Genomic DNA, 26,687 nt, shown 5'->3' on the forward strand with positions numbered 1-26,687 from the left:
GGCTTCTCTTTTTCATTCTATTAATACAGTGAATTACATTGATTTCAAATGTTAAGCCAAACTTGCAGTCCTGGCTAAACCACACTTAGTCATAATGAAGTATTCTTTCTATATATTGTTGGATACAATTTCCTGTTTTTTAGGGGTTTTGCATCTGTCTTTCATGAAGGAAACTGGTTTGTAGTTTTCTTTCTTGGTCAGGTTTGAGTATCAGGGTAATGCTACTAGCTTCATAAAATAAATTGGGAAATGTTCCTCTCTCATCTTTTTCTGCAAAAGTTTGTGAAAAATTGGTACTAGTTCTTCCTTATGTATTTGGTAGATTTTGTCTGGGCTTAACAGTTTTTTGTGAGACTGATTCTAACTACAGTTTCTGTCATTCTTTAAATAGATGTAGGAATATGAAAGTATTTCTTCTTGTGTGAACTTTAATAATATATTTATTTCAAGAAATTTGCTTGCTTGAAGCTGTTCATAATATCCACTTCTAATACCTGTAGGATTTGTCATGATGTCCCTGCTTTCATTCCTGGTATTAGTAATTCTTGTCTACTGTTTTTTTTTTTTTTCCTGATCACTCTAGCTATCAGCTCAGTTCAGTCACTCAGTCATGTCCGACTCTTTGCAACCCCATGGACTGCAGCACACCAGGCTTCCCTGTCCATCACCAACCCCCGGAGCCTGCACAGATTCATGTACATTGAGTTGGTGATGCCATCCAACCATCTCATCCTCTGTCGTCCCCTTCTCCTCCTGCCTTCAATCCCTCCCAGCATCAGGGTCTTTTCTAGTGAGTCAGTTCTTCGCATCAGGTGGCCAAAGTATTGGAGTTTCAGCTTCAGCATCAGTCCTTCCAAAGAATATTTAGGACTGATTTCCTATAGGATTGACTGGTTGGATCTCCTTGCAGTCCAAGGGACTCTCAAGAGTCTTCTCCAACACCACAGTTCAAAAGCATCAATTCTTTGGCGCTCAGCTGTCTTTATGGTCCAACTCTCACATCCATACATGACTACTGGAAAAACCATAGTTTTGACTAGATGGACCTTTGTCAGCAAAATAATGTCTCTGCTCTTTTTTATCTTTTCAAAGAACCAGCTTTTAATTTCTTTGATTTTTCTCTAACATCTTTCTTTTTTTTTTTTAATGGATAAACAGAATGTAGTATAAACATACAACTGAATAATATTCATCCTTAAAAGGAAGGAATCTGTCACTTGTTATAACATGAATGAACCTTGAGGACATTGTGCTAAGTGAAATTTCATTTCGATATTTGGCAAAACTAATACAATATTGTAAAGTTTAAAAATAAAATAAAATTTAAAAAAAAAAGAGCAATTCCCCATAGCCCTCTCCCCTAGTTCTAGGTAACATCTTTCTTATGTAGTTCATTTATATTTGTGTATGTATTTATTATTGACTTCCATTCATTTTTTAAAAATGTCCTTCCCTTCCTAGGTTCTTAAGATGGATCATAAGTTGTTGACTTGAGATCGTTTCTACTAAGCATTGGGTCGGGAAGATCTCCTGAAGTAGGAAATGGCCACCAGCTCCAGTATTCTTGCCTGGAGAATTCCATGGTCAGAGGAGCCTGGTGGGCTACAGTTCATGGGGTCGCAAAGAGTTGGACATGACTGCGACTTTCACACAAACAGAGAACATTTACATTTGATGTAATTGGCAATAGGGTTAGATTTTAACTGCCTTCTTACTGCAGTCTGGAATTTAGCTCCAGGCAGTAAGCTGGGGCATTGATAGAGTTTATTTCCTTTTTTTTTTTTTCCAAATTTCTTTCTGCCATCATGGTCCTTCACTGCCTGTTGCCCTGTGTTTGAAAACTGTTATTTCATATATTTCATCCAGTTTCTTTTTAAGGTGGGAGGGAAGACTGCATTCCTCATATTCTACCAAAGTTGTAAGTAGAAGTCCTTAACAATGTAATTTCTAATTAATATTTTTAAAACATCCTCTTCATGAAGTCTGTTTTATATAAAATATGAGTGTATGTATGTGTATAATTCAGTCACCAAAAGACTAACACATGGATTAAAATATTACTGTAAATGATTATGGCAGGTGGCTACTTTTTTAAAAATAGAATCAAATAATTAGTGACACAAGTTGACCATATCTTGAACTGTCAACTTTTTTCAGTCTCCATGTCTGGATGGCTAGTTCCTTCTGCTTGGAATGCTTCCTCATCTCATATCCTTTCCTGTGTGGTAGCTTTCTGTGTGTCCTTCAGACTAGCTTCAGGCTTATCACTTCTCTGCTTCCCAGTCCCCCCCAGACAGAATCCATGTTTCCTCTGTGGGCTGGCATCACATTCTACCCATAGAATCATTCTGACATATGCCTGTTATATATGTTTCTGTATGGACTTCTCTTACCAGGAAGCCCTGGAAAGTAGGGAACTTGTTTTAGTCTTCTTTATATTTCTTTTATCCTCTAACAAGAGTATGTCTTCTACATAGAATTTTCAATATATGATTATTGAATTGGTGATTCTTTTCACATGCTAAAAAGTTAATGCTGTTATCACACCTCATTTTATCGCCTATTTGTAATGTGAATCTTCTTTGTTTTGTTTTTCTCCTAGTAAATTCCTCATCTATGCCTGTCTACTGCTGTTCTCTGTGTTGCTGGCCCTTCGTCTAGATGGCATCATTCAGTGGAGTTACTGGGCTGTTTTTGCTCCAATATGGCTGTGGAAGTTAATGGTCATTGTTGGAGCCTCAGTTGGAACTGGAGTCTGGGCACGGAATCCCCAATATCGGTAATACTGCTTTATAAAACCTGTTGGTCTCTACCCTGGGCAGGTGCAGGGGGGAGTATCTTGTTTTTCACTTCTCATAAAGTAAGGAGTATTTTCTTTTCTACCTGTCAGAGGTTTTAGAAGAGCTATAATATAAGCAAGCTTATATCTATTCTAAGTTTTTAAAAATTAAGTGTTTGATAGCCACTGTTACTTAAGTCCCTGGCCAGCCCACAAAATTTTATGTAATCTAAAATGCATCCAAAATATAGAACTGTTACACCATGCTAGACAAGGAAGTTATGAAACCATCATGTTTGTAGGAGAAATTCTACAAATCAAAGTTCTAGTTTTGGCCATCAGGGACATACCCTTCTCCATTAATTTCTGGAACTGGGTCTCCCCTTACCCCAATCTCCTAGTCCTGGGATTTTAGGCCTATTAGTGGTGTGGGGGAAGCAGCTTGCCCAGGACACAGTGAGGCCCTGAGACTGGAAAAGATGAGACCCAGATGCTGTGAAGGAGAATAGAGCCCTGGGGGCCAGGAAGAGGTGCACTCTTTACCTTCACCCCTCCCCTCACACCTTTCTTGGACGCCTCAGTTGGTCCAAGTCCCTGTCATGGGCTTAACTCCAGTGCACATCCTGCTGCTGCTGGGGCCCACCAGAGTCTCTCTGCTCTCCCTTGCAAAGTCTGCCACTTTGGAAAGAAAAAGGGGCGACTTGTTGCGGGGAGCTATTCTAAACCATCACCAGGCAGATAAGGAGTGACAGAATGCCCAGTAGGCAGGTGGGGAGAGAAGAGGGGAATACATGCAGCTGCTCATATGAGAAAAGTATATAAGTTGGGGCCATCTCAACTTGTTTAAATCTTCACTATGAACTTTAAAAATAAGATTTAGATCATCTAAAATATGTTACCACATATGTAGCTAAGAACTTGAAAATAGCCACACACAGAGCCTTAGCAGATGGGGGACATTAGTGTGTAACTTAGATTTTTTTAAATTCTTAGATTTTTTTTTAAGATTACCTGTGTGGCCACAAATCTTTTTTTTTTTATGAGATATTTTCACATATCTAATGTTTGCTCTACTTTGGCCACCTCATGCGAAGAGTTGACTCACTGGAAAAGACCCTGATGCTGGGAGGGATTGGGGGCAGGAGGAGAAGGGGACAACAGAGGATGAGATGGCTGGATGGCATCACCGACTTGATGGACGTGAGTCTGAGTGAACTCCGGGAGTTGGTGATGGACAGGGAGGCCTGGCGTGCTGCGATTCATGGGGTTGCAAAGAGTTGGACATGACTGAGCGACTGAACTGAACTGAACTGAATGTTTGCTCATTCTCTGCTGCCCCCTTCTCCTTTTGCCTTTAATCTTTCCTAGCATCAGGGTCTTTTCTAATGAGAAAGTTAAATAGCATCACCGACTCAATGAACACAAGTTTGAGCAAACTCCAAGAGATAGTAAGGGGTAGAGGAGCCTGGCATGCTGCAGTCCATAGGGTTACAAAGAGTCAGACACGACTTAGTGACTGAACAAGAACCTTTGCTACTTAAAGAATGAAAAGTGAAATTGCTAAACAGTTTAAGCTCCACTAGTTGTTTAGAAACTGTTTGAGTTTTTTTCTTTTGGTTTAAGATACCTTTCAAGATTCCCTTAAGAAAAGGAATTGTATGTGTGTAGTTCAGTGTCCTGAATGTACAGACATGGTCATTCTAGCGTCAACATTGTCCAGTGGAACATTGTTGGGTCTTACAGATTATAACTTCTGATTTCATTTTCTCTGTGTTCTAAAGTCACACCAACATGATGCATCACAGATGTTCACCTATATATTGAATTAAGTGCATTGTTGGCCTTGCAGACGCATTTTTAACCATTTTCCTGATTAGTGGCCTTATTATTTTTTTAATTGTTAACCTATTAAGTCCATGCATGATCCATAAGCAGCTTAAACTGATTTAAAGAACAGTTTTAATGGCTCTTCTTTAGCATCTGCAGGTGTTAGTTTATCCTAATGGAATAGGATAGGAAGGAAAATAACATTAATAATTTGATTTGCATTTTAAAATAGCACCTAACAACAGTTGCTATATTTTCTTGAAATATAACAGACACTTATGCAGTAAAACTAGGGTTTTTTTTATTGTATTGCATGAAATGTGATTTACATGGTTTTTAATTCATTGAGAGAAGGGGATCATGAGATTTAAGGGATATGTGTCAGCTGTTAGCATTAGAAGTAATAGCTTAAATAATTTTGGAAGTAGTTGAATTTAAATTTATGAACAAAAGTGTTAATGTACACTGTCAGGAAATAAAAACTGTGGTATTGCCTCTGAGAATATTCAGTTAAAACTCTTAAGTCCGGTTTGGTTGTAAATATTCATTGCTTGTCATGTGGTAGTTCTTTGATGTTTGAAAGATTGCCCCTTAAAGAGGAATGTTAACTTAGCTTTCCACCTGATTTCCCTTTGCCTTTTGTCAGATTTACAAATACAATCCAGAGTATCCGTGTAAGTTGGTGTGCTGGGCTGCTTGCTCGCTATGGAGATTTTGAACTGAGGATGTTTTTTTCTTCTTCTTCTGTCCCTCTTTAGAGCAGAAGGGGAAACATGTGTGGAGTTCAAGGCCATGCTAATTGCAGTGGGCATCCACTTGCTGTTGCTGATGTTTGAAGTGCTGGTGTGCGACAGGATTGAGAGAGGCAGCCACTTCTGGCTCCTGGTCTTCATGCCACTCTTCTTCGTTTCCCCCGTGTCTGTGGCAGCTTGTGTTTGGGGCTTTCGCCATGACAGGTCACTGGAGGTGAGATTTCATATTTTTAGGAAGGTTTCAAAAATCAGAATCTTTTGATGAGTTACTGTGATAGAAGAGATTGATCACTAATGCTGGATCATGGTATATAAGGAAATGAAAGACAATGGAAATAATCATGTTTCTCTTTCTTGACTTAAACACTGGTTTTTCTCTCAGGCCATCAGGCTTCTTCCTGCTTCATGTCTTTCCCTGTCCACCTGGATCAGCCAGCTTCTCCTGAGAAAGAGACCCAGTAGTATAGATGCAGATGGAGATATAGTTGCAGATATGTAGATAGGTGTTCACATAGGAGGCTTATTGGAAGGTGCTGGCTCACGTGCTTATGGGCGCTGGAGATTCAGCAGGATTTCTCCCTCTCCAGGAAACCATGGTCTTTGCTCCTAAGGCCCTTTAGCTGATTGGATGAGATGTAACCATACCATCGAGGGGAATCTCCTTTAGTTAAAGTCAGTACCCTCACAGCAATACCTAGACTATTTTTTGATTAAATGACCAAGTACTACAGCCACGCTGCCTGCTTTGGCACTGCACCACCGCCCCCCCCCCACCTCCGTGTCCTGCTGCCTCATCTGGAGGCCTTTGGAGCCCTTGTCTCACTGACCACTCTGCAGGTCCTGACACTCTGGGTCCCTCCACCAAGCTGGCTACCTCAGCCTGTATTCAGCTTCTTCACTGAATTCTTTCATCTATTCCTCACAAGTCACTGTTTCTTAGGATCCTCAGTTTAGTCACTCAGTCGTATCTGACTCTTGCGACCCCATGGACTGCAGCACGCCATGACCAACTCCCAGAGCTTGCTCAAATTCATGTCCATCAAGTCGGTGATGTCATCCAACCATCTCATGCTCTGTCATCCACTTCTCCTCCTGCCTTCAATCTTTCCCAGCATCAGGATCCTAACCTTGGGCATTTTCTGTCCTCACTGTTCACACTTCCTCTGAATGATCTCGTTCACACTTCCTGCCTCCACTGCCACTTCTGTGCTCTCACTTCCTGAATCTGCATTTCTCAACTCTGATTTCCACACGAGCTCCAGGCTCCTACCTCACTTGCCCCAAATCTGTATTCCCCGTATTTGTTGAAGGTGCCATTTCCAGCCCATCACACTTACCTTTCCACCTTATGCGTCTTTTGCTTTGCATTCTTTTCTATTATCTGAGCAAATGAAGTAACAATACCATGGTTTAAAAATCATTTGTATATTAAACAAAATCACTGACATTAAACTTTCTAGATTTTGCCTATTTGGGGCAGTGTTCCTCAGTGGGGGCTGGATATGCTGTTGTCCTTTGGGATAGGAAATGTCTTCTTGAGCAGGACTGTCCCCTGCATTTCAGATCACTTACTGCTGATGTCTGCCTAGTAAACAGTAGTGGATGTGCTCCCGCAGGTTATTTTCACATCCAGCAGGGTCTGTGCACATTTCCTAGCTCCTCCCCAGCCAAGCAGCATTACCCAGGTTGAAAAGCACTGAGAAAGTTACGTAAATACTGTTGGATGGGAGCTGAGGAAGAGATTAAAGAAAACTAAAAAATTGGAACTATATGTCTTAGAAAATGAAAGCATATACCAGGGCTACAACTATACTAGGCATAAAAATGTATTTTCCTAATGCAGAGTTCTAGAAAATATGTCACTCATAGGGTCACACTCTTGGCAATCTACCTGCGAGAAGAAACCATATGCCAAGACTTGAGCCCCCCTCTTGGTTTTTGTGTCTCAGGAGGAGGAGTACTCCTTGGTTAGAGGTTAGTGGGCCTAGGCTTCCCCATGGCCATGCAGGAGGAGTCAGGGTGTGGCAGGGTGCCCTGTGCAGGAAGGAAAGGGGATGGTATTTTTCAGGCAGAGGAAATAACACATAAGAAGCCATAGACATAGAAGAAAGTCTGTCATGTCAAGTGAACAGTGGCTCAGATATGACTGGAGCACAGTTTTGCAAGATGCAGAGAGTCCTGGAGATGGAAAGTGGTGATGGTTTCACAGTCATACTCATATGGTAGTAATATGAATATACTTAATACAGTTAAACTGTACCCTTAAAGAGACTCAAGATGGTAAGTTTTACATTATTTGTATTTTTCCACAGAAAAAATGCATGGAGCATAAAGTGTAAATGAAGGAACTAGGGAGAAGTGGGGAGGCTGTAGAGAGGGATTGGGCTGACTAAGGGCCAGTCCTTGGTCTTCAAGGCAGTGCCCAGCTGCCCAAGGCACCACAGGGTGCTCACAGGGTACCATGGGATATTGGGCATTTTTGAGGGAGAACCAATGATCCCTGACATCTGTGGGGATACACAGTGAACTACTAGCTCCACATAGTTTGGGTCTTATTGTTAGGGCACACTGCATTGATTTCAGTGGTGTCATAGAAGAGTCTAGGTTGTTGGCTTTCTCTGTCATGAGAAGGCAGTGCTGTGCAAAAATCCATAGAGTGCTACTTAGGATGTCAGTATTCCTTTTAGATCTAATGACTTAAGTCAGTGGAACCATTAGATGTTTCTTTTGGCCCATAGGCCTCGGAAGGAATGGCTGAATCACTAACTGCCCAGGGAACTGGGAGCTTTGGGGCAGCCGTGGGCCAGGTTGGGTAGTGTCCTGTGATTTTCATTCTGTGGGTGGTGGTGAGCTGTTGAAGAGCAGCAAGTGCTGGAGCCAGCAGGAGGGCCACCTGTGGGGCACTGGGACAGAGACTGGGCTAGGGACCCTAGAGAAGTCTGCATGGTAGAGGACATAGGCAGTGCCTGAGCCTAGAGCATGGGGAAGGGAGTGCAGCTGTGCACCCATGTCCTGATTTGGGGAATCCAGGCTGTAGTGGCTCCCAGTGAGACAGGAGGCTATGGGAAGCTATGGCACAGGGTGAAGGAGGCCAGGTATGGGAGATGATCGACTCTCTAGGGGATGGCTTCAACTGAAGTGCCTCAGGGAGAGCCGACTCTGGGCCCTGGCAGGAAGGCTGCAGTGGAGACGGAAGTTGCAGAAGCGAGCAGGAGGAGGGCGTGCCTGCCAGAGGTGTGGAGGCCGAATAGAACAGAGTAACGGAGTCAAGAAAGCACGCATGTTTGTGTTTGTGTCTCTCCAGTGGGTAGAGAAGGCAGACTTTGGGGGCCATCACCATTTAAAGAGAGAAAAAGGTACCTGATAGGGAAGTATCAGAGACCAGGAGGCTGGCGAGACAACACACTGGGTTCCTCAACAAAGGAAGAATGGTGGGCAGTGTCACTTGGTGTGGCAGCGCCCAGTCGGGTGCAAGTGGCAGTGTCCCCAGTGCTGCAGAAGTGACTGGGGACCTGGAGGAAAGCAATTTCCAGGTAGTTGTTGTGGGGACAGAGGCCAGTGCACAGTGGACCCCAGAGCTTGGAGTGGCAGGGGAGGCCATGGAGACTCCAGTGTCCACGGTGTCTCACAAAGCTCTGTGGTGATGGAAAGAGAGAACTAGGGCTGGTAGGGGCATTAGATCAAGAGAAGTGTGGGTTCATTTGGTCTTGGGGTTATTTCGTGTCTAATGGAGATGAGTTGAACATGTGCTTGCAGGAAGGATCCATGGCATGGTGTGATTCAAGATGCAGTAAAGCATCCATGAGTGACATCTTGATGTGACAAGGTCCTCCAGGATCAAGAAAGGAAAGTGTGGGGTGTAGGCGGAGTCCCAACACAAGAAGGCAGGACAGTGATGGTTAGGAACCATCCTAATATAGATACGTATGGGAAGGGGCAGGAGGGGAGCTGGGGACTCCAGCAAAGACTGCCTCTACAGATTGCAAGCTTGGAAACAGGTCACTGCATGGATGAGCTTAAAGGGCCAAGCAGCCACCAAGCAGAGAGCACAGGACACAAGGCCAGAGCCAGGCTTCTCCTTGGCACAGCACTGCTTTGCTCCTCTCTGCTGAAAATCAGGAGGTTCCAAGTATGATGTAATAAAACTTTTGCTGCATTATAATTTGAATTGCCTTTTTAAAATGTTAACCAAACAACTGTGGTATTGAATACAACTATTACTTTGTTTAACTGATTCTTCTCTTCATTTTTAGTTAGAAATCCTGTGTTCTGTCAACATTCTCCAGTTTATATTCATTGCCTTAAGACTGGACAAGATCATTCACTGGCCCTGGCTTGTATGTAACTTTTTAAATCTTTAAAAAAACTTTTTTTGATTATAAAACTCATGTTCATCATAGAAATCTTGGAAAAGACAGATAAACATAAGTGGTAGGATAATAATCACCCATAATCCCCTAGGAGATAACATGGTTAGTGGTTTTTGTTTCCTTGTTTGGGGGTTTATTGTTTCATAAGGATAATTGAGATCATACTGCATTTATAATTTAGTATCCTGCTTTGTTGTTCTAATGTTGTGTCATAAGCAGTTTTCCATGTCAATAAATGCTCTTTATATATATAACTTTGAAAGTTTAATTGATAACAAAATATTCTTCAAATACATTTACCAGACTGTCCTCTAATTTCTGAATATTGAACTTGTTACCAGTGTTTTTACAACTATAAATCATGCTGCAGCATATAATTTTGTGTAGATAAATCTTTGCCTGTTTTTTTTTTCATTGCTTTTTTTTAGGAAAGACTCCAAAAGCAGTATTACTGGCCCAGAGAGTAAGAGCTTTTTGAGATTTTGAAATATAAACTGCACTGCCAGCTCCCTTTTTCAAAAAAAAAAAAAAAAAAACTGTGCCTCTTTATACTTTTGCCAGGGATGAAGTCTAAGTCACGCTAGTGACCTCTGACTTCCATGAAAGGCTGTGTGGTTAAAACTGATTGTGCTTACATAGGTAGGAGAATGGATGGAGCTACACATACACACACACACACACACACACACACACACACGTAAATGGCTCCATCCATTCTCGGCAAGCTGCAAATTAGAGAATACAGTACAATTTCAACTAGTAACACATAGAAAGAAGATGAGAGAAAAGATAGAAGACTTACATTGCCTATGTGAGATGAGGTCTTGCCAGGGTTTGGGATCCCGTCCCCCACTGCTTGTTGTGTACTTTTGTACACAAGACATTTTCTGTGATAAACATGGTTTACCTTTAAAAAAAAAAATTACAAAGGTAAAAAAATATACTGAAAAAAAGAAAATACTCATTTGGAGACAAGGAAGAAAATAAGGGAATAAAAGATGCCTTTATAATGAATAAAGATAAGATCAATCACTTCTTCCTAAAGTCTTTGATAATTGTTCAGTCATCCATCTTAAAGCTTCAGGGTTCTGTATCTGCAGAATGGTAATTGGGCTCAGAGCTTTCTCTTGTACCATGGTGGAAACAAATGTGAGTTAAGACCACAATTTGAGTATAAGATACAATCAGAAAAAAAAAATGATTAGGAAAAACTATGCATGTTTTCTATAGATAAACAAAGGAATTTTTCCTGCCCCAGTGCTGTGCAAATCCTAGCAGATGAAACAGCCTGACTGCAGGTTTCCCACAGTGTTCAAGAGAAGCCCAGTGAGGCTACTCACTGACTTTCTACCCACGAGGGCCAGGCCACTGTGCCTGACCCCAGATGTGCTTTAGGAGGAAGACCACAGCAAACCTCCATGCAGAAGGTCCAGCCTCTTCAGGAGTCCAGCTTAAGTCCTACGTCTAAAAATGAAATGTGAAAACCAAAGAACTGTTAGGAGGAGACAGTCTTTGGGATCTGAAGTTAGGTGAAGAGTTCCTGGAAATGATACCAACAACATGGTCCATAAAAGAAGCTTAAAATTAAAGTAATATTAATGAAAAGACAGGTTGCAGACTAGGAGGAAATACTCATAAAACACATGTGTAACCAAGGACATATATCTAAAGCATCTAAAGAAGTCTCAAAACTAAAAACCTCAGCAACCAAATTTTAAAATTGACGGAAGACTGAACCAACTATTCACAAAGAAGATAGACATATGGTGAATATGCACATGTAAAGGACATCATTACCTACTAGGGAAAAGCAAATAAAAACCAGAATGAGGTGCCACAATACCTTCATCAAAATGGCTAAGATAGCCACAGTACCAGGTGTGCTAGGGCGGAACCAAGGGACGAGGACATTTGCCCATTGCTAGTAGAAAGGCCAAACTGGATAGACGCTCTGGAAAATGTCTTGGCAATTTCTAATAAGGTTAAATAAACATAGAGTTGCCATGTGACCTAGCAGTGCCAATTCTGGGTGTTTCCCTTGGAGAAATGAAAACATACCACACAAAAACCTGGGCACAAGTGTTTACAGCAACTTCATTTGCAACAGCCCAAAGCGGGAAAGCACCCACATTTCCTTCCCAGGGTAAGCAGATAAACAGGGTTGGGTGCATCCATCCAGTGGAACACCACTCAGCAGTGACTGGTAGATAGACACAACAGCCTGGAAGCATCTCAGAGATGTCCTGCTGAGTGGGAGAAGGCAGCCTTGGAAGGTGACATGCTCTATGAGTCCATCTCTGTCACATTCTTGAAGAGACAAAAGTATTGTGTTAGAGGACAGAGCAGTGGCTTCTGGGGGTTGGGGTTGGGGTAAGGTGGTGACACAGCAAAGACAGAGCATGAGTGAGTGTGGCACGGTGACGGAGTTATCCTCTGTCTCGCCCAAGGCCCCACAGATCTACACATACATGTATGAACCATCATGGAACTGGCCACCAATGGAAAACAGTCAATTTTACTGTTTCACAACAGAAAACAAAGGGACAACAGATGTACCCAAGGGGCCATTGAGAAGGGGTAAAAGGTCAAACAGAGGGAGCTTGGTGAGGCCCCTGGGACTCATCTTCTGGGCTTATATGGGGGGTGAAACGAAGTCTTTCTGGTGTGACAGCAACAGACACAGAACCCGTCTGAGCGAGGCAGCGGAAAAGCCTCCTGGCCTCAATGTGCAAGTTCATGGAGGTCATGGGTCCCCTGGGCAGCCTGAGTTGCCAGGGGGCACGATCCCCAGCCTCTAGCTACAGAACCCCTGGCAGGATGGGCAGTGCCTGGGAAGAGGGGACATGCTCGTGAGCTGGGGTGGCCTCACTACCCTTGGCAGGTAGAGGGGAGGTGGGCAGAGCGCAGGCCAGCTGAGTGAGCTCAAGATTCAGGGAAATGGCTGCTCTCCACCCCGAGGGTGGCCCTGGCTGCGGGGGATCCCACCAGGAGCAGCAGGTCCTCTTTACACGCTGGCCACATCCAGGCCTGGCACCCACTTACATGCAGAGATCCAGGATGAAGTCAGTCGTGCCTCCCCTAAAGACCTTTCTTCTCTCCTCCCGCCCTCAGGTCGTGTGTGTCCCCTTGTGGATTCTCATGTCGTTTCTGTGTCTGGTAGTCCTCTACTACATCGTGTGGTCCGTCCTGTTCCTGCGTTCCATGGATGTGATCGCAGAGCAGAGGAGGACACACATCACCATGGCGCTAAGCTGGATGACCATCGTTGTGCCACTCCTTACTTTTGAGGTAAGCTCTCTGGCAGACTGTGCGCCCCTGGGGCTTGAAAGGAGCTCAGGACAGTAGAGCTGCCTTTCTTTGGAGGCCTGGGAGCTGGCAGTGGGAAGTGGACCTTTCCAGCTACCATGCATCTGAATGTTGTCTTCTAGAAAGAGAAAGTTGGATGTGGTGTTTTGGTATTTGAGCCCTATAGAGAATTAGAGAGTGGGCACTGTTATTCCTCCAAAAAAAAAACACCAGGAAGAGTTTCCCATAACAAGCCAGATGTTGGAAATTTTCTAGGTGGATGGATTCTGCTTTGTCCTGAAGAGCCATGTGAAAGCTCTTCTCATCCTTTCCCCCAGAATTGAGGCTTTCTGTTATCTCCTGTGGGGTGACCTTTCCCCCTTAGGAGGCCTGACGAGGGTGGGCAGCCTGGCTTCAGACAGGGTCCATTTTCAGACACTCCATTGACAGAACATTGACCATTTCTCTTTCCTTAGATCCTGCTGGTTCATAAGCTGGACGGCCACAATGCGTTCTCCTGTATCCCCATATTTGTCCCCCTTTGGCTTTCCTTGATCACTCTGATGGCAACCACCTTCGGACAGAAAGGCGGAAACCACTGTATGTACTTAGCATTTCAGAAGTCCTTGAATGGTGGGTGTGCACATCTCTGTCTGGTGTGTGGCTATATGGGTGTGTGTGTGTGGCCCTGCTCTATGAAAAAATGAACCTGAGGACCCCAATCAAGGAGTTTCCCTGGGGAAGGTGGGACTGGAGAAGACCTGGAGTCTTCCAGGAAAGGGAGCACTGTTAATCCTGTGACTGGAGAACTGAGCATGGCAGGCGGCCTCTCTGAGTCCATTCACTGTGACAAGGGAAACATTATCCCTTCTAGCCAGGGGCTCCTGAAGATTCAGTGAAAATCCGCATCATCTCCCAAACTCTAGACATCCTCCGGGATCTGTTTCCTCACTCTTGGCAGCATCATTCTTGATATCACTGACTCTCAGCAGTGGTGCCTGGCTCGCTCGCTCTCCCTCTCCATTGTGATGATACCTGTTTAGAAGTGCTCTTTGATGAGAGCCTCTCCTCACTAGTCCTTGAGCTCCTTTGCATGTAACCCTGAAGCACACCCTTCTGGAAGCTAATGTGACAAGATGTTGTACCTAAGGAAAGCCAGCACTGACCTGATGGTTTAGTGGTACCCAGACAGGAAGAGCGGGCCTTGGAGAAGGAGCTTTGAAGTGGCTCTGTGAGCTCAGGCCACCTGCTGGCTTGGACCAACACATACCTATTGTCTTCCCAGACTCCAGGGGTAACAGAAACCTTTTTCTTGGATAACATTCCTTGTTGCACATGGCTTTCTCCTGGGCCAGGAAGATTGAGTGGTTGACATTATCTAGGTGCCATAGGCATTTGAGATTCACTAGGGCAGTAGTTCTCAAACTGGAGGACCCATCAGAGCCCCAAGACCCCACCCTACCCCCCACCCCACCCCCCACACAGAGTTTCTGATTCAGGAGGTTTGGACCAGGGCCCAAGATTGCATCCCTGACAGGCCCCAGGGAGACATCCTGGGGGCTGCCAGTCCAGGAGCCCCAGCTACGGAGCCACAGAGCTGCAGGACGTCCTTCTGGTCCTTGTTGGTATTGAGGCCTAGCTTAGGCTTCATTCTAAGATGTCAGGATAAAGCAGTACATTATACAAGAAAAACTCTTCAGGAAAGAAAAGCAACCTGAGATTCAGTAGAGGCTAGTGTTTGAGAAAGTACATTTCTTCTGTTTCAGGGTGGTTTGGGATTCGCAAGGATTTCTGTCAGTTTCTGCTTGAAATCTGCCCGTTTTTGAGAGAATATGGAAACATCTCCTACGACCTCCACCATGAAGGTAGCGAGGAAACTGAAGAAACGCCAGTTCCAGAACCTCCTAAGATCGCTCCTATGTTTCGAAAGAAGACCCGGGTGGTTATCACCCAGAGCCCTGGGAAGTACGTCCTCCCACCTCCCAAATTAAATATCGAAATGCCAGATTAGACCGTGTTCCCAGGGCAGATCAAGAGTGCACCTGGCCCGCCCTCTTTTCCACCTTCTTCTGCCTCCATTCACCCCCTCCCTCCCACCCTGAACTGGAGCTGGAGCTGGGTCTCCAGGGACTTCCATCTCATGCCTTGTTTGCACTCAATGCCTACCCAGTGACTCACCGCCACGGGACATGCGGCTGGCAGGTGCCTGGAACATGCAGCGTGGTGTAGGGTGCACATCAGCGGATTTGGACCTGATGGAGGGAGCATATGGAGACAGAGGAAACAACTCCCAGTGGGCAGGTGCCTTCAGAGCTGACTTGGGCCCAAGAAGGAATGGCCACCCAGCTGGTTTTCTAAGTGTGAAAATTCCCGTCAAAAGTGTTATTGAAAAATGTATTATTGAACCAAGCCAGCCTGGCCACTTAGCTCAGAAACTCCTGTTGTGGTGTGGTCAGGGGCCCTGACTAAGCCTCAGGCCTCACATGCACCCACGCCACTGTGACTGGCCATGCTCCTGCCATACACATCATTTCTGGGTTTTTACTGACCCCATTGGTGAGCCCTTTCTAATGGAGTGACTCCGTGCCTGTATAGTATTTATACAAATATTTTAGCGTTGTAATATACCGTGTTAAATCCTAGTTCTGTACAGTATATTCTGTTAAAGTATTTTTTTACAAGCTTGTACTGGAGACATACATGTTCTGTTGCAGAAGTAGAAGCCAGTAGCACCGCACCCCTGTCCTGACCACTGGAGTGCTACCCCCTTCATGGGACATTGCCATCTCCTCTTCAGTTTCTCCATATACATACTAGCTGCTGCTGCCAGAACTGCCACAGTAAGCAAGAAATGGTTTGTACTTTTTCTCCCACACTGGGAACACTGACTTGCAGAAAACCGTAAAGCACGCCTGGGAGCTGGAGTGCTGGACAAGGTGCCAAGACTGGGAATGTCCAGCAGCGTGCACAGGTTGAGATGTGGGGCTTGTTGTCCATCACACACTGCAGGAGCTTGGGGTAGAGCCGAGAGTCAGAAGGAAAAAAGCAGATGCGATGCAAACAAGATGGCCATGAGTAAAAGAGGGTAAAAGGAGCCCTGGCTTTGTCACCCAGGAGCAGGGGGGAGAGGGCAGCTACTGCCTTGTGTGAACCAGGCTCTGCTGATGTACACTGCACCACCACTCCATCCTGACACCAGCCTGGAACAAGCCCGTGCTCTCTTCAGGGGCACACTTGGAATGGTGTTGCCTTTCCTGCTTGGTATGTAACAAATGTAGCCCAGTCTACTCTTCTTCTCCCCTTTAGCTGTTCAATAAACTAGTTCTTCATTTTCCATGTGCACTGTGCAGGTCTTGCTTTAGATGTGGACCAGGATGCTGGGAGTTCTCTTGGCCAGCACAAAAGGGAATCTCGAGTTGCCACGGCCAGCTGAGGGGAGCAGGGGTGGGTGAATATGTCTCAGGAGTATGCAGGGGCAGCCAGGACATACATAGAGGAAAGGGTGGGCCTGGGGATTCAGCCATTGGCAGGGAGTGCCCTGCCACAATCCTGATGGTGAGGAGGTAGCCGAGAGTGTTTGTGGGGTCCCAGACAGTCTAAAATGGAACTCGCCTTTTCAGGGGTTTGAGGCATTCCTGGGTCATGTGGGAGGGCACTGAGTAGGGTTTCTGTCTAAGGGAAACACTGGGAAATTCTATCTAGCTCACTCGAGCTGTGTCTAGAAACATTTAATTCAAGTGGTGTTTCAGCCCCCAGTTTGCAAGAATCGACAAGGAAGCCCACCCCTCGCTGGTGACCAGAGGCTTCAAGCATGGAGCCAATGTCCACCGGGAGATCAGTGCTTATGCACCTTGGATGCAGACTTGCTGTCAGACACAGCACACTTCCCCATAACCACGTGGCAGACTTACGTGTCAGGAACCTCGCCACCTCCTGTACCTCCCCCAAGTCCTCAGGACCCCGTGAGGCAGGTGCCCCTAGGGTTACCTGTGTGGGGAAGCAGAGGCTCAGAGTGGGCAAGCCAGGCATCTGGGGATCAGCAGGGCAGCCGTGTCCACCTTGGCATCTCCTCACACAAGCCCTCTCTCTCACCCACTGGGCCGGGCTCCTGGGCTGGATGGCTGACACCTCAAGGTCAGAGGCATTTCTGATTCTGGAAATCTCGGGAAGATCTTCAACCCCAAGAGCAGAGTTGGGGTGAGGGGCATTAGTGGGGTGGGCCGCCCATGTGGGCTGCCCTGCATGGCAGCCTCTTTGATGTTAGAGCACTAGGCCCCAGAGCAGGATGGCAGCTCTCATAGCCTGGACACAGCCTGATGGAATTCCCGTGGATGGTGGTCAAAGGAAAGAGCCACACTGTGTGTGAAGGCCCAGGGCAACCACCCCCTCACACGTGCCTGGGACCACAGTATGCAGAGCAAGGCCAGCCTGGGGTAGACATGGGCAGGCTGCAGAAGCCAGAGGACGGCAACCTGCCCTGTGTCCCTGGGACCTCGTCCATAGCCTCTACAGCCCCCACCCTTGGGCTCCTGCAGACCAATGGCAGGACCTGGAGAGGGTCTGTGTGGAGGACTGGATGCCCAGCCAGCGACAGTGCACAGGGGGCCGGGTGGCTGTACCCTTGACTGTGGACCCCCAGCCTGGACGTGGCTGTGCTTGAGCACAAGGGTGCCATCCAGAACCCTCAAGGCACCTGTGAACACAGAGGATGGGCTGACTTTGAGGGTCACATGTCTGTTGGTGTGTTTCTGCCCAGACTTGGGACTCTAGGACCAGAAGGCCATGCCCGATTCGCACAAGTGCTCGGCCTGAGACTTCATGCCCATGCACGAGTGTCATGGGGCCCACTGCCATGACGAGCGTGGACCAGGAAGCTGACACGTTGAGCAACCTGGGTACAACAGCCCTTTATTAGGTCACTTAATGACTGCCTTGTAATGTTAGCCCCAAGCAAGCAGAGGCCTTTGGTGAGGGGCCAAGCACCCTTGTGAGCCTGGACTGCTCCTGGCCACTGCACTGTCCCATTTCCAGGAAGGAGGGACACACCACTCTCCACGTGGCTGCAGACAAGGAGGGCCCTGCGATGGACGGGGTGCCCGGCTTCAGGGGGGCTCCCTTTCTTCCAAACACAGGGCCTCTGGCCCTCAGCTCAGGGAGCTATGACCCTCCCTGCGGACCTTTCGGTAGCCCTGGCTCAGCCTGTGCCCGTGGGCCACCGCAGCTTCAGGCTGCTGCTGGAAGAGAGCGCTTTCCAGGCTTTGAGGTAAGAGCCTTTGTTGAAGAGGCCACACACCGTGCCTCTTCACGTGCAGTGTCGTGCCCTGCCTGGGGGAGAGGGCAGCCTCCTCTCCCTCCCCTTTCCCATCATCAACAGTCACTGCTTTATGTCCTTCTGGTGGGAGGAAGATGGCACTTGCTTACGCATCAATGAGGAGCTCTTCAAGGACATTTTGGAGAGGGTGGGCTCAGGCAAGTTATTTGAGACAGACTGCTTGAAGAGCTTCGTCTGCCAGCTTAGTCTGTATGGATTCAGCAAAGCGTGCCAGGATGTGCTCACCTCCCTCTGCCTGACCAGTCTGCTCATGGAGGAGCCGCCTGTCTGTGTCCTGAGCAAGGTAAGGGCCGGGCAGTACCTGCTGGGTCCTAGGAGCGGGGTGGGTGCCAACCTCAGGGCCGCCAGGGACAGTGGCCGGCCTGCAGGGAAAGATGAGTGTAAAGACAGGACTGGGGACCGGCGTGACTGCTGGAGCTGCCAGTGCTGCGTGCTGCATTGGGGAGTTGTGAGGGGGAGAGCCTGAGCGTTCTCAGCACAAAGAAGTCACTGCCCCTCCTCTCTTTCTCCAGTGGGGATGTCTGTGTGAGATAACGGAGGTGAGCTGAATGCACAGTAGGGATCAGGTCAGGCTACCCGGGGGCCAGGTGTCACTCGGTACCGCTGATCCGTGGGCCCTTAGATCGCAGTCACACCGGGGAAAGAAATGACACTGCTCAAATGCTGGACCTTCCTCTCCTCCAGCCAGGGAACAAATGGGCCCAGGGTGGAGGCAGGCAGGGAGAGGGGTTTGTGTACCCCCATGACTCCCTCACGGCTCAGACCAGAAAGAATCTGCCTGCAAGGCGGGAGACCTGGGGAGGGAAGATCCCTGGGTTGGGAAGATCTGGAGGAGGGCAGAGCAACCCACTCCAGTATTCTTGCTGGGAGAATCCCCATGGACAGGAGCCTGGTGGGCTATTGTCCATGGGGTCGCAAAGAGTCAGACACAACTGACTAAGCACATGCCTCCCATAGCTGTGGAGCAGAAGTTTAGTGCAGGGAAGCACAGGTCCTTTCCTGGGAAATGTCCTGCTCAGCCGAGGAAGTGCAGGCCAAGGGTCAACACCTGCATAGAAAGCAGGGAAGCTTCTGCAGTCTGCCTGCTGCAAATGCCAAGTGCCCTCTGAGGACCTTGTACGGATATCCTTGGGCCACTCTGAGTCATTTTCCAAGGGCAAGAGGCCATGGTGAGTTAGTGAGTCAAGCTAGATGTTAGATGGGCAAGCTGGGGCACTGCCTCTTGTGGGACAGGGTCCTGCTTTCTCCATGAGGCCTGGGGATGGCTGGGTTAGGGCACCCAGGGGCCTAGCCAGGAGGGTGCTGGTTTCAGTAAGCCTCCTTTTGACACTAGGACTTTGCTATTCTCTCTCTCTCTCAGTGAACCCCGGTTACAGTTCTGCTACAGTCCCCTGTTTAAGAGAGACAGCCCACACCTCCTGAAGAAGATGAAGAGGAGAGTGGGCGTTAAGTCTGCGTCTTGGCAGGTGAAGGGCAGGCTAGCAGACCTGGGTGTCCCTCCTGCACCCAGCACCGTGCAGCCACAGGATGGCCTGTCACCCTGCCCTGAGGTTGCCCAGGGGACCACGAGCCACGTGGAACTTGTCCCCACCACTGGCCTGGCCGGGACCTATGTCGTCCCTGCTGCTGGTCTGGGGACAGCAGCCCTGCTTCCCTTGATGGGTCCTGAGACCTGGCAGCCCAAGGGCACGCAGGTTCCTTTCTCTCTAGTCCCTGTCCTGACAGGCGGCCCTGCCCATTCAGAGCCAGTGGCTCTGCTTCACCTGGCCCCCTGCCCAGATGGTTCCTCCCGTGGTGGTGGTGGGCCCCACCACTGTGCCCACCCAGATCTTCAACCTGTCCCCTGGCCAGCTCCCAGTGTCCATGCTGGTACCTCTGTGCTCCATCTGGATGCCTGTCATGGCTGCCGGGCCAGACCCCAACCTGATCTTGACTGCTCAGGCCCTGAACCCCTTCTACTATTGCTCAGGCAGCCCCTCTTTCCCATAATCTCCAGCCATTCTTTCCCGTAATCCCCACCCCCTTAAGGTGTGCCCCCAGAGGACCCCAAACATGCACCCTATTCAGACAGAGAGAGGTTGCCCTGTGGTCAGAACACTTCAGGGCAATAAAGAGGCTGAAAACATGAGGGATTTCCCACCCAGCACATGTCTTCAGTGCCTCCATCCTGGGCCTGGCTGAGCATTTGAGTCCCCTCAGGTAGCTGCTTGCTTGGGAAGGCAAGACAGATGGCCACTCACCCCTGGCACAACACAGGCACCTCTTACACACACCTGGGGAAGTCCCACAGACACTGCACCCACTCACTGAAAAGACCCATCAAAGGCTGGACAAGAGCCTGACTGAATGGCTTCATGGGCACAGGGACACTGTCCAGCAGGCTCCTCACTTGACAGATGAGGATAAATTAGGCCTCCCCTTGTTGGGGGTCCCAAAAGAGCCCTTCCTGTCCTGAGATGCACAGGGCTGGAGCCTGTGGTCCCTGCCCAAGGCCTGCGAGTGTTCAGTCTCGGGGTTTGCTGTTGTCTGGACAGCAGGCCTGAGGTTTGGCTTCATTGCAGGGCCTGCATCTGGTGACATTTTCTTGTTTCTCTTTTCCTTTTTCAGCTGAGCACTCCGAGGGTGTCACAACTCAGCACCCTCTGCTCGCTGGGGTGTCCAGTTTATAATGTGCTTTCTCTTAAAAGAGAGTTTGTCCTGAGGATCAGAGCAAATAGCCCTCCAGGGTTACACTGCAGACACAAGAGCTCCGAGGTCAGGAGAGGGGAGAGCACACACACCAGTCCACTGGAAGCAGAAGGCTGTGTCTCCTTTGTTGGCAGTCTGGTGCAGGCACAGGAGGCCCCTGAGAAAGGACTTGGGGCGGTGAAGGCCAGGGCTCTGTCAGCCCCAGCACTGAGCTGCTGTGACACCCGACCAGGCTGCTCACTTCCAAGACAAAACACAGCCCATTACGAAGGTTCACTGCCTGGGGCACACCTTAACTTTTCAGAAGGTTTCATTCTTTTTTTGTCTTGACTTCTGTATGCCTCCTGACCTGGAATCACATGCAGATGCTGCTATTTAAAAACCACATTCCTAGAAACTTCAGCATGTGTGGCACCTGCTTACTTGTAAACCTATAGAGAAAACAAAGATAGGCAGATTGTAATCTCAAGTCATCTGCTTGTCACAAAAGGCACCTTTTATTTACAAACTCAAGGCTGCCTGACATCAAGAGACCCATGTGGTACTTCACTCCCACCACTCAGTCCTTGGTAGATTTTGACGGATATCTGCAGAATGAAGTGGCTAAGCATGGGTCTTCCTGGGCTGGGCAGAGGCGGCAGCCTAAGGTGACACAGGAGTGTCGGGAGGGAGCATGGACTTGATGGGCTGGCCCTGGACAGTCAAACTGTCTCGAGCCCCACACATGCCCTGGTCACCAGAGGAGAGGCCAGGTGGCTCAAGTGGCACAGGGTTAGTTCTGTTCCTGGGGCCACACAGGCGACAGTGTCTAGGAGAGTGGAAATGCAATTCAACCAGACAGGGTGTCTCAGAGAGGGGGCCTGCCTCACAAGTGCTCCAACTAGGCAAGGGTGACCCTGGAGGCCCAACTGGGCAGACCCTGGGGAGCCGGTGATCCATGGCCAACTCACTTCCCACCAGCTCTGCCCCAGCTTCAGTGGCTCTTTTGTCCCCTGGGCTCCCTTGCTCTGTCCCTTCACAAAGGGAGGTGCCATGGCCAAACAGGGATGAGGTGGGGAGGCTGAAAAAGGCTGATTTCTGGATGACAGAAACAAGGCTTAGCCTGCGGTGAGCAAAGCTGGTGGTGCTCTCGAGTGCTAGCTCTTTGCAAGAGGAACCGCCTGGAACTCCGTGGCAACTGTCATGAGGAAAGGCCTTGGGATGAATTGAGCTACAAACCAGCAGGGGAGGCTGATGAGACACCACAGCCTGGGTCTTGTCCATGCCTGACCCCACAAGCAAGGCCTATGACCAGGCAGCAAGGTTCTCAACCATCCTCTGAGCCTCTGGAAAGGGAGGGAAGGTCCCCATCTCCAAGGTCTGAGGTCTCGGCCAGGGAGCTCCCCAAGGCCCCATGCAAACCCCCCCAGATGATGAGCTCTGCACATCCCTGCAGACAGAAAATCTGGGGACACCCAAGCCTCCCTCAGGCAGCACCTCCGGCCTCTGAGGGGGGCTGGGGCAGCCAGGCCATCATGGGGGCTGGGCTGGACTGCAGTGAGGCAGAGTCCTTGGCCCTCAGGGGCCCCAGGAGCAGGGAGGCCAGCCACCCACCCTCCTCCCAAATGTCTCTCCTTTCTGCGGAAAAAGTCAGGCCAATGGGGACTTAGAACCCACAAGTCACAAGTTCTTGGCCCCTGAGAGCCCCTCTGGCCACTCTGCACAAGAAGGGCCCATGGGGGGTGGGCATCAGTGCAGACCAGTGGGGAGAGAGCCACCAAGGAGATGACCCTGGCGATACTGCAGACAGGAGAATGAAGTCACTGTGAGTGGCCAAAGGCCATCTCCAGGCTGCTGAGTTCTTGCTAACTCACCTGCCACTCCTCACAGTCTTCAGCTAAAACAACATCATTTAAACAAAAATTTCCAAAGTCTGGTGATACTGAGGGGCCCCCATGGGAAGGTGAGTGGTTCCCTGTGCTCCCCCAAGGTCATGGGTGCAGCAGGCCCTCATTTAGCATCTGTGCTAGGACTGTAGCCTTCTCTCAAGGGTTAAGGAGGCCCCCTCCTGAGTGAGGACATGGGCGTGCAGTCACCCTGGAACAGAGAGTCTCAGAACACAACTCCACACCTACTGGGACTCCTGGGGGCCCTGGTGCAGGCTGTCAGGCTGAGACACCACCCCCCCCCCACTTCCTCAGTGAACTTGGGGATTCAGGGGTTGGTCTTTGGGGCACAGTCTCAGGTGGGCAGAGGGAGGTGCCCATGTTCTGCTAATACTCAAGGTGAGGACCAGAGGAGACTGAGGGTCCCCAGGGGATGCATGTGTGGCCCTCCTGACAGCCCTGGGGGACCATGGGGAACAGCATCCAGAGGTTATGTCACTGATCCTGATGGGAGTAAAGTGAGGGCCTGGGTCAGGTGCCCGGGTTCAGGTCAGCAGAGTGAAGGAACCCAGCTGTGCTAGGAGTCAAGGTAGAACCCTGAGGGGGGCTCTGGGGCCCCAGGACATCCAGGTCATCACTGCTCTCAGCCCTGGGAGACCCCGGCATGGTCGTAGGAGTGAGCCCCCTACTCCTGCTTGCCTCTCGGGGTCCTGGCTGGGGAGGGCCTGGTTCTAAGGGGAGCAAGGTCAGGGACAGAGGGTGGTGCTCAGACCTGCTGAGAGTCAAAGTGAAGAGCAGGAGGAGGGTTGAGGAATTCCAGGGCATCATCTCAGCTTCGGAAGCCCTGGGCATGGAGCCCTGATGTCGTGTCTGCAGACTCCCCCTGGAGGATCCCAGTGAAGTGATGGCCTTGGTGTGAGGGCCCTGCCTCCGGTCAACACAAGGGGCATCCCCGGACCTGCCAGGGCTCAAGATGAGGACCTTGAGGGAGGACACAGGGAATCCCACAGGTCCCGGCACCTGCTGTCAGTCGGGGGCGACTCTCATGGGGGCATGAGCTCGGGGTCTCAGAGATATTGGAGACTTGTTATAAGGGGTGGGGCCTCAGAGATTGGAGGGGAGATTCTTGGGCTTTGAAGGAGTTTAGGTGAGGACCCTGAGGAGGGACTAGAGGACCGTGAACCCCAATCAGAGGAGACCTCAGAGAGCCCATCTCCATTGTCAGTCCAGGGCGACAGTGGAGTAGAATGAGTGCAGCAGGCATGGTCTGACTTCCTGACACCCGTGTCTTCCAGAGAGTGGGGCCCTGGTATAAGGGGGGGGCTTCAGCTGGGTGGAGGCGAGAATCCAGGTCCTGCCCGGGGGCAAGGTGAGGTGCCTGAGGAGAACTAAGGGGACCCCAGGGATTAAAAGACCCCACAGATCCCCACCCCTGGAGTCGGCCGTGGGAGCCCTTGGGGTGAGAAGCGCACACTAGGTCTGACTGGGGACCTCCTGAGAGCGGCAGGGCCTCAAAATGGAGGACGGGATAAGCCCGGGTCCTGCCTGGAGTCCAGGCTTCATGAGAGGAAGGAATCAGGCAGTTAGACCCGAACATAGGGAGGAATCCTTGCCTTTGATGGGGGTCTTGGAGGCTGCAGAGTGGGGTGAACAGGGTGAGCAGTTTCTTGACCTCTGGCTTAGGGACCTCAAGACCTGAGGTGATCAGGTAGGGGGCTGAGGCTTCAGGTCCACAGACGGTGGACTTCCCGGACACCTAGGGAGGACCGAGCAGACCCCTGCCCCTGTGCTCAGTGCTGGGAGGCCAGGCAGGACGTGAGGAGGAGCTGAGGACCTGCAGGAGGCCCTGGGCAGTGTGGCCACATGTGGGGACCCTTAGTGCTTTCTGTTCAGGCTCGCATCTTGTTCTGAGTTTCCATGCAGGCCCCCAGAGGGGTTGGACCAGGTCGTGCCAGGATAAAGGTGAACACTACAAGGGAACTCTAAGGGGACCTCCCACCGCACAACTGGGGGGACCTCACAGAGTCCACTCCTTGTACCATCCCAGAAGGCTCAGGGCTGTGCCACAGGATACCCCCAAGGTGCCCCCTCCATTTCTCTCACAGGAACTCCAGGAACCAGGAGGCAAAGGCAGAGGTCTGAGGACCATGTCCAGAGGTTAGAGAATAGAGGAGGTCCAGGCAGTGCCAGGAGTCAAGGTGAGGAGGGTGGCCTGAGTGTGCACCAGGGGCTCCCCATCCCAGAACAGAAGGGACCTCACAAGGGCCTAATCCCCACACCTTGTCAGCCCTGGAAATCTCGGGCTGTGCTGACTGCACTCTGGGGAGCCACCTCACTTCCTCCTTCAGGTAGCCAGGGGACTGAAAGCACCTATGAAGAGGAGACTTGTACATGGTCTGTGTCAGACCGCCCAGGATGCAGTTCTTAGCAGAGGCCACTCTCATCCTCTCCCTCCCCCCAAGCCCATGGTCCCCATCTGTCCCCCTGCCTTATTCCTGTCTGTGCTTCGATCCCAGGCATTGCACTTGGATTCGAGATGAGTGAGCTGAGCAAGCCCAAGGAAGACCTTTAGGACCCAGGCGAGGCCCAGGACCTGGAGGAGGAGCAACTCTTGGGGGCTGAAGCAGGGGAAGCTGCACCCGCCTCGGCCTCCTCCCCGTCAGTCTCCCTTGCAGTGGCCTTGTCCCAGGAAGCTCTGAATGAGATGCCGGTTAACCTGATGAAGTTCCTTGCTCTCCAAGTATCAGGCCAAGGAGCTGGTCTGTGGCGTTGAGGTGAAGGAGGTGGACCCCATGGAGCACATTTACATCATGGTCTCCACCCTGGGATTCACCTGCAATGCAATGCTGAGCAGTGGGCAGGGCTTCCCCAAGGCCGGTCTCCTGGTGCTCGTCCTCAGCCTGATCATGCGGAATGGAGACCGAGCCCCTGTGGAGGAGGTCTAGGGAACACTCAGCAGGTTGAGTGTGTGTCAGGAGTGAGCAATGCGTCTTTCGGGAGCACAGGGCACTGCTGACCCACATGTGGGTGCAGGAAGGGTACCTGGAGTACCAGCAGATGCCTGACAACGACCCTCATCGATACAAGTTCCTGTGGGGTCCCTGGGCCTATGCGGAGACCAACAAGTAGGAAGTCACGGAGTATCTGCTCAGAGTCAGCCAAAGGTTTTCCAGAACCTTCCCACCCCCATCTGCAGAGGCTGTGAGGGAAAAGAGGAGCCCTGACCCAGAGAAGCCGCCAAACATCCTTCTCTCTCTGACTGAAGAGGGACCAGTCAGCTTTCTCAGTAGTGATGGCCTGGGCCACTGGGGAACCCGGTGTATAACATCTTTGTGTTCCTTTTCTCTGCGATGACGTGGAAATAAATCTGTTTTTTTTTATGAATTTTTCAAATGTGTTTTCTCACCTTAAGCCTTAGTAAACTTCAGTATCTAACTTTGTGAATGACATTGATCACACATGTACACTTAACCAGTTAAAGGACCAGAGTTTTGCTGTTTTGTAAAAGAGATTGGGAACTCTCCCATTTTATTTTGTGACCCTGAGCAAGATAACATGGAATTGGAATTACAACTATTTTGGATATGTGAACTTACTAGCATATATAGTTGGTGGAAGAATTGGAAAACAAAAAATGATTGTAGTGAATTCTTAGTTCACTAACTATAGAACTTAGTTCTATAGTTTTTGTCTGTCATTCTCTAGAGCTAATCCATATCTGTTTACTCGGATTTTGCTAGGTTATTCTTTAAGAAAGTAGGAGAAAATTGATGAGATAAATAGCCCCCC

The 26,687-nt window shown here is 49.3% G+C and overlaps 2 protein-coding genes and 1 pseudogene across 7 annotated transcripts in view; all 3 read left to right on the top strand.

Annotated features, from left to right (window-relative positions):
* Window positions 1–16,349, top strand: part of TMEM185A (transmembrane protein 185A) — a 41,850-nt gene extending 25,501 nt beyond the window's left edge. Inside the window, exons 2-8 of one of the 5 annotated variants that reach the window (XM_086387957.1) lie at window positions 2,603–2,779; window positions 5,365–5,572; window positions 9,612–9,695; window positions 12,840–13,016; window positions 13,490–13,613; window positions 14,780–14,978; window positions 15,728–16,349. In XM_086387957.1, coding sequence (XP_086244083.1) covers window positions 2,603–2,779; window positions 5,365–5,572; window positions 9,612–9,695; window positions 12,840–13,016; window positions 13,490–13,613; window positions 14,780–14,978; window positions 15,728–15,743 — 985 coding nt within the window. In that variant the 3' untranslated portion in view covers window positions 15,744–16,349. Of the gene's footprint in view, window positions 1–2,602; window positions 2,780–5,364; window positions 5,573–9,611; window positions 9,696–12,839; window positions 13,017–13,489; window positions 13,614–14,779; window positions 15,656–15,727 lie in introns of those variants that run through there. The other 4 variants (XM_086387959.1, XM_086387955.1, XM_086387958.1 and 1 more) reach the window with 4 other exon arrangements.
* A 1,823-nt stretch (window positions 16,350–18,172) lies between these two features.
* LOC147341198 (heat shock transcription factor, X-linked-like) lies at window positions 18,173–20,334 on the top strand. Its single transcript, XM_086387160.1, has 4 exons — window positions 18,173–18,276; window positions 18,388–18,628; window positions 19,722–20,039; window positions 20,125–20,334. The coding sequence occupies exons 1-4, from the start codon at window positions 18,173–18,175 to the stop codon at window positions 20,332–20,334; spliced, it is 873 nt and encodes a 290-aa protein (XP_086243286.1).
* Window positions 20,335–25,243: 4,909 nt separating this feature from the next.
* On the top strand, window positions 25,244–26,687 carry LOC147341199 (melanoma-associated antigen 8-like; annotated as a pseudogene). The gene has a single exon (XR_015159449.1). The product of XR_015159449.1 is annotated as a melanoma-associated antigen 8-like (transcript).

The sequence above is a fragment of the Bos grunniens genome, chromosome X (assembly GCF_055505025.1).
Source record: "Bos grunniens cultivar Pamir isolate PY7600 chromosome X, Bosgru_T2T1.0, whole genome shotgun sequence".
In the NCBI taxonomy this organism is placed as follows: Eukaryota; Metazoa; Chordata; class Mammalia; order Artiodactyla; family Bovidae; genus Bos; species Bos grunniens.

Coding starts and splice junctions, on each gene's coding strand:
- LOC147341198 (XM_086387160.1), top strand. CDS start 18,173: ATGACCCTCCCTGCGGACCTTTCGGTAGCCCTGGCTCAGCCTGTGCCC. Junction 18,277..18,387: donor AGCGCTTTCCAGGCTTTGAG/GTAAGAGCCTTT, acceptor CATCATCAACAG/TCACTGCTTTATGTCCTTCT. Junction 18,629..19,721: donor CTGTCTGTGTCCTGAGCAAG/GTAAGGGCCGGG, acceptor CCCCGGTTACAG/TTCTGCTACAGTCCCCTGTT.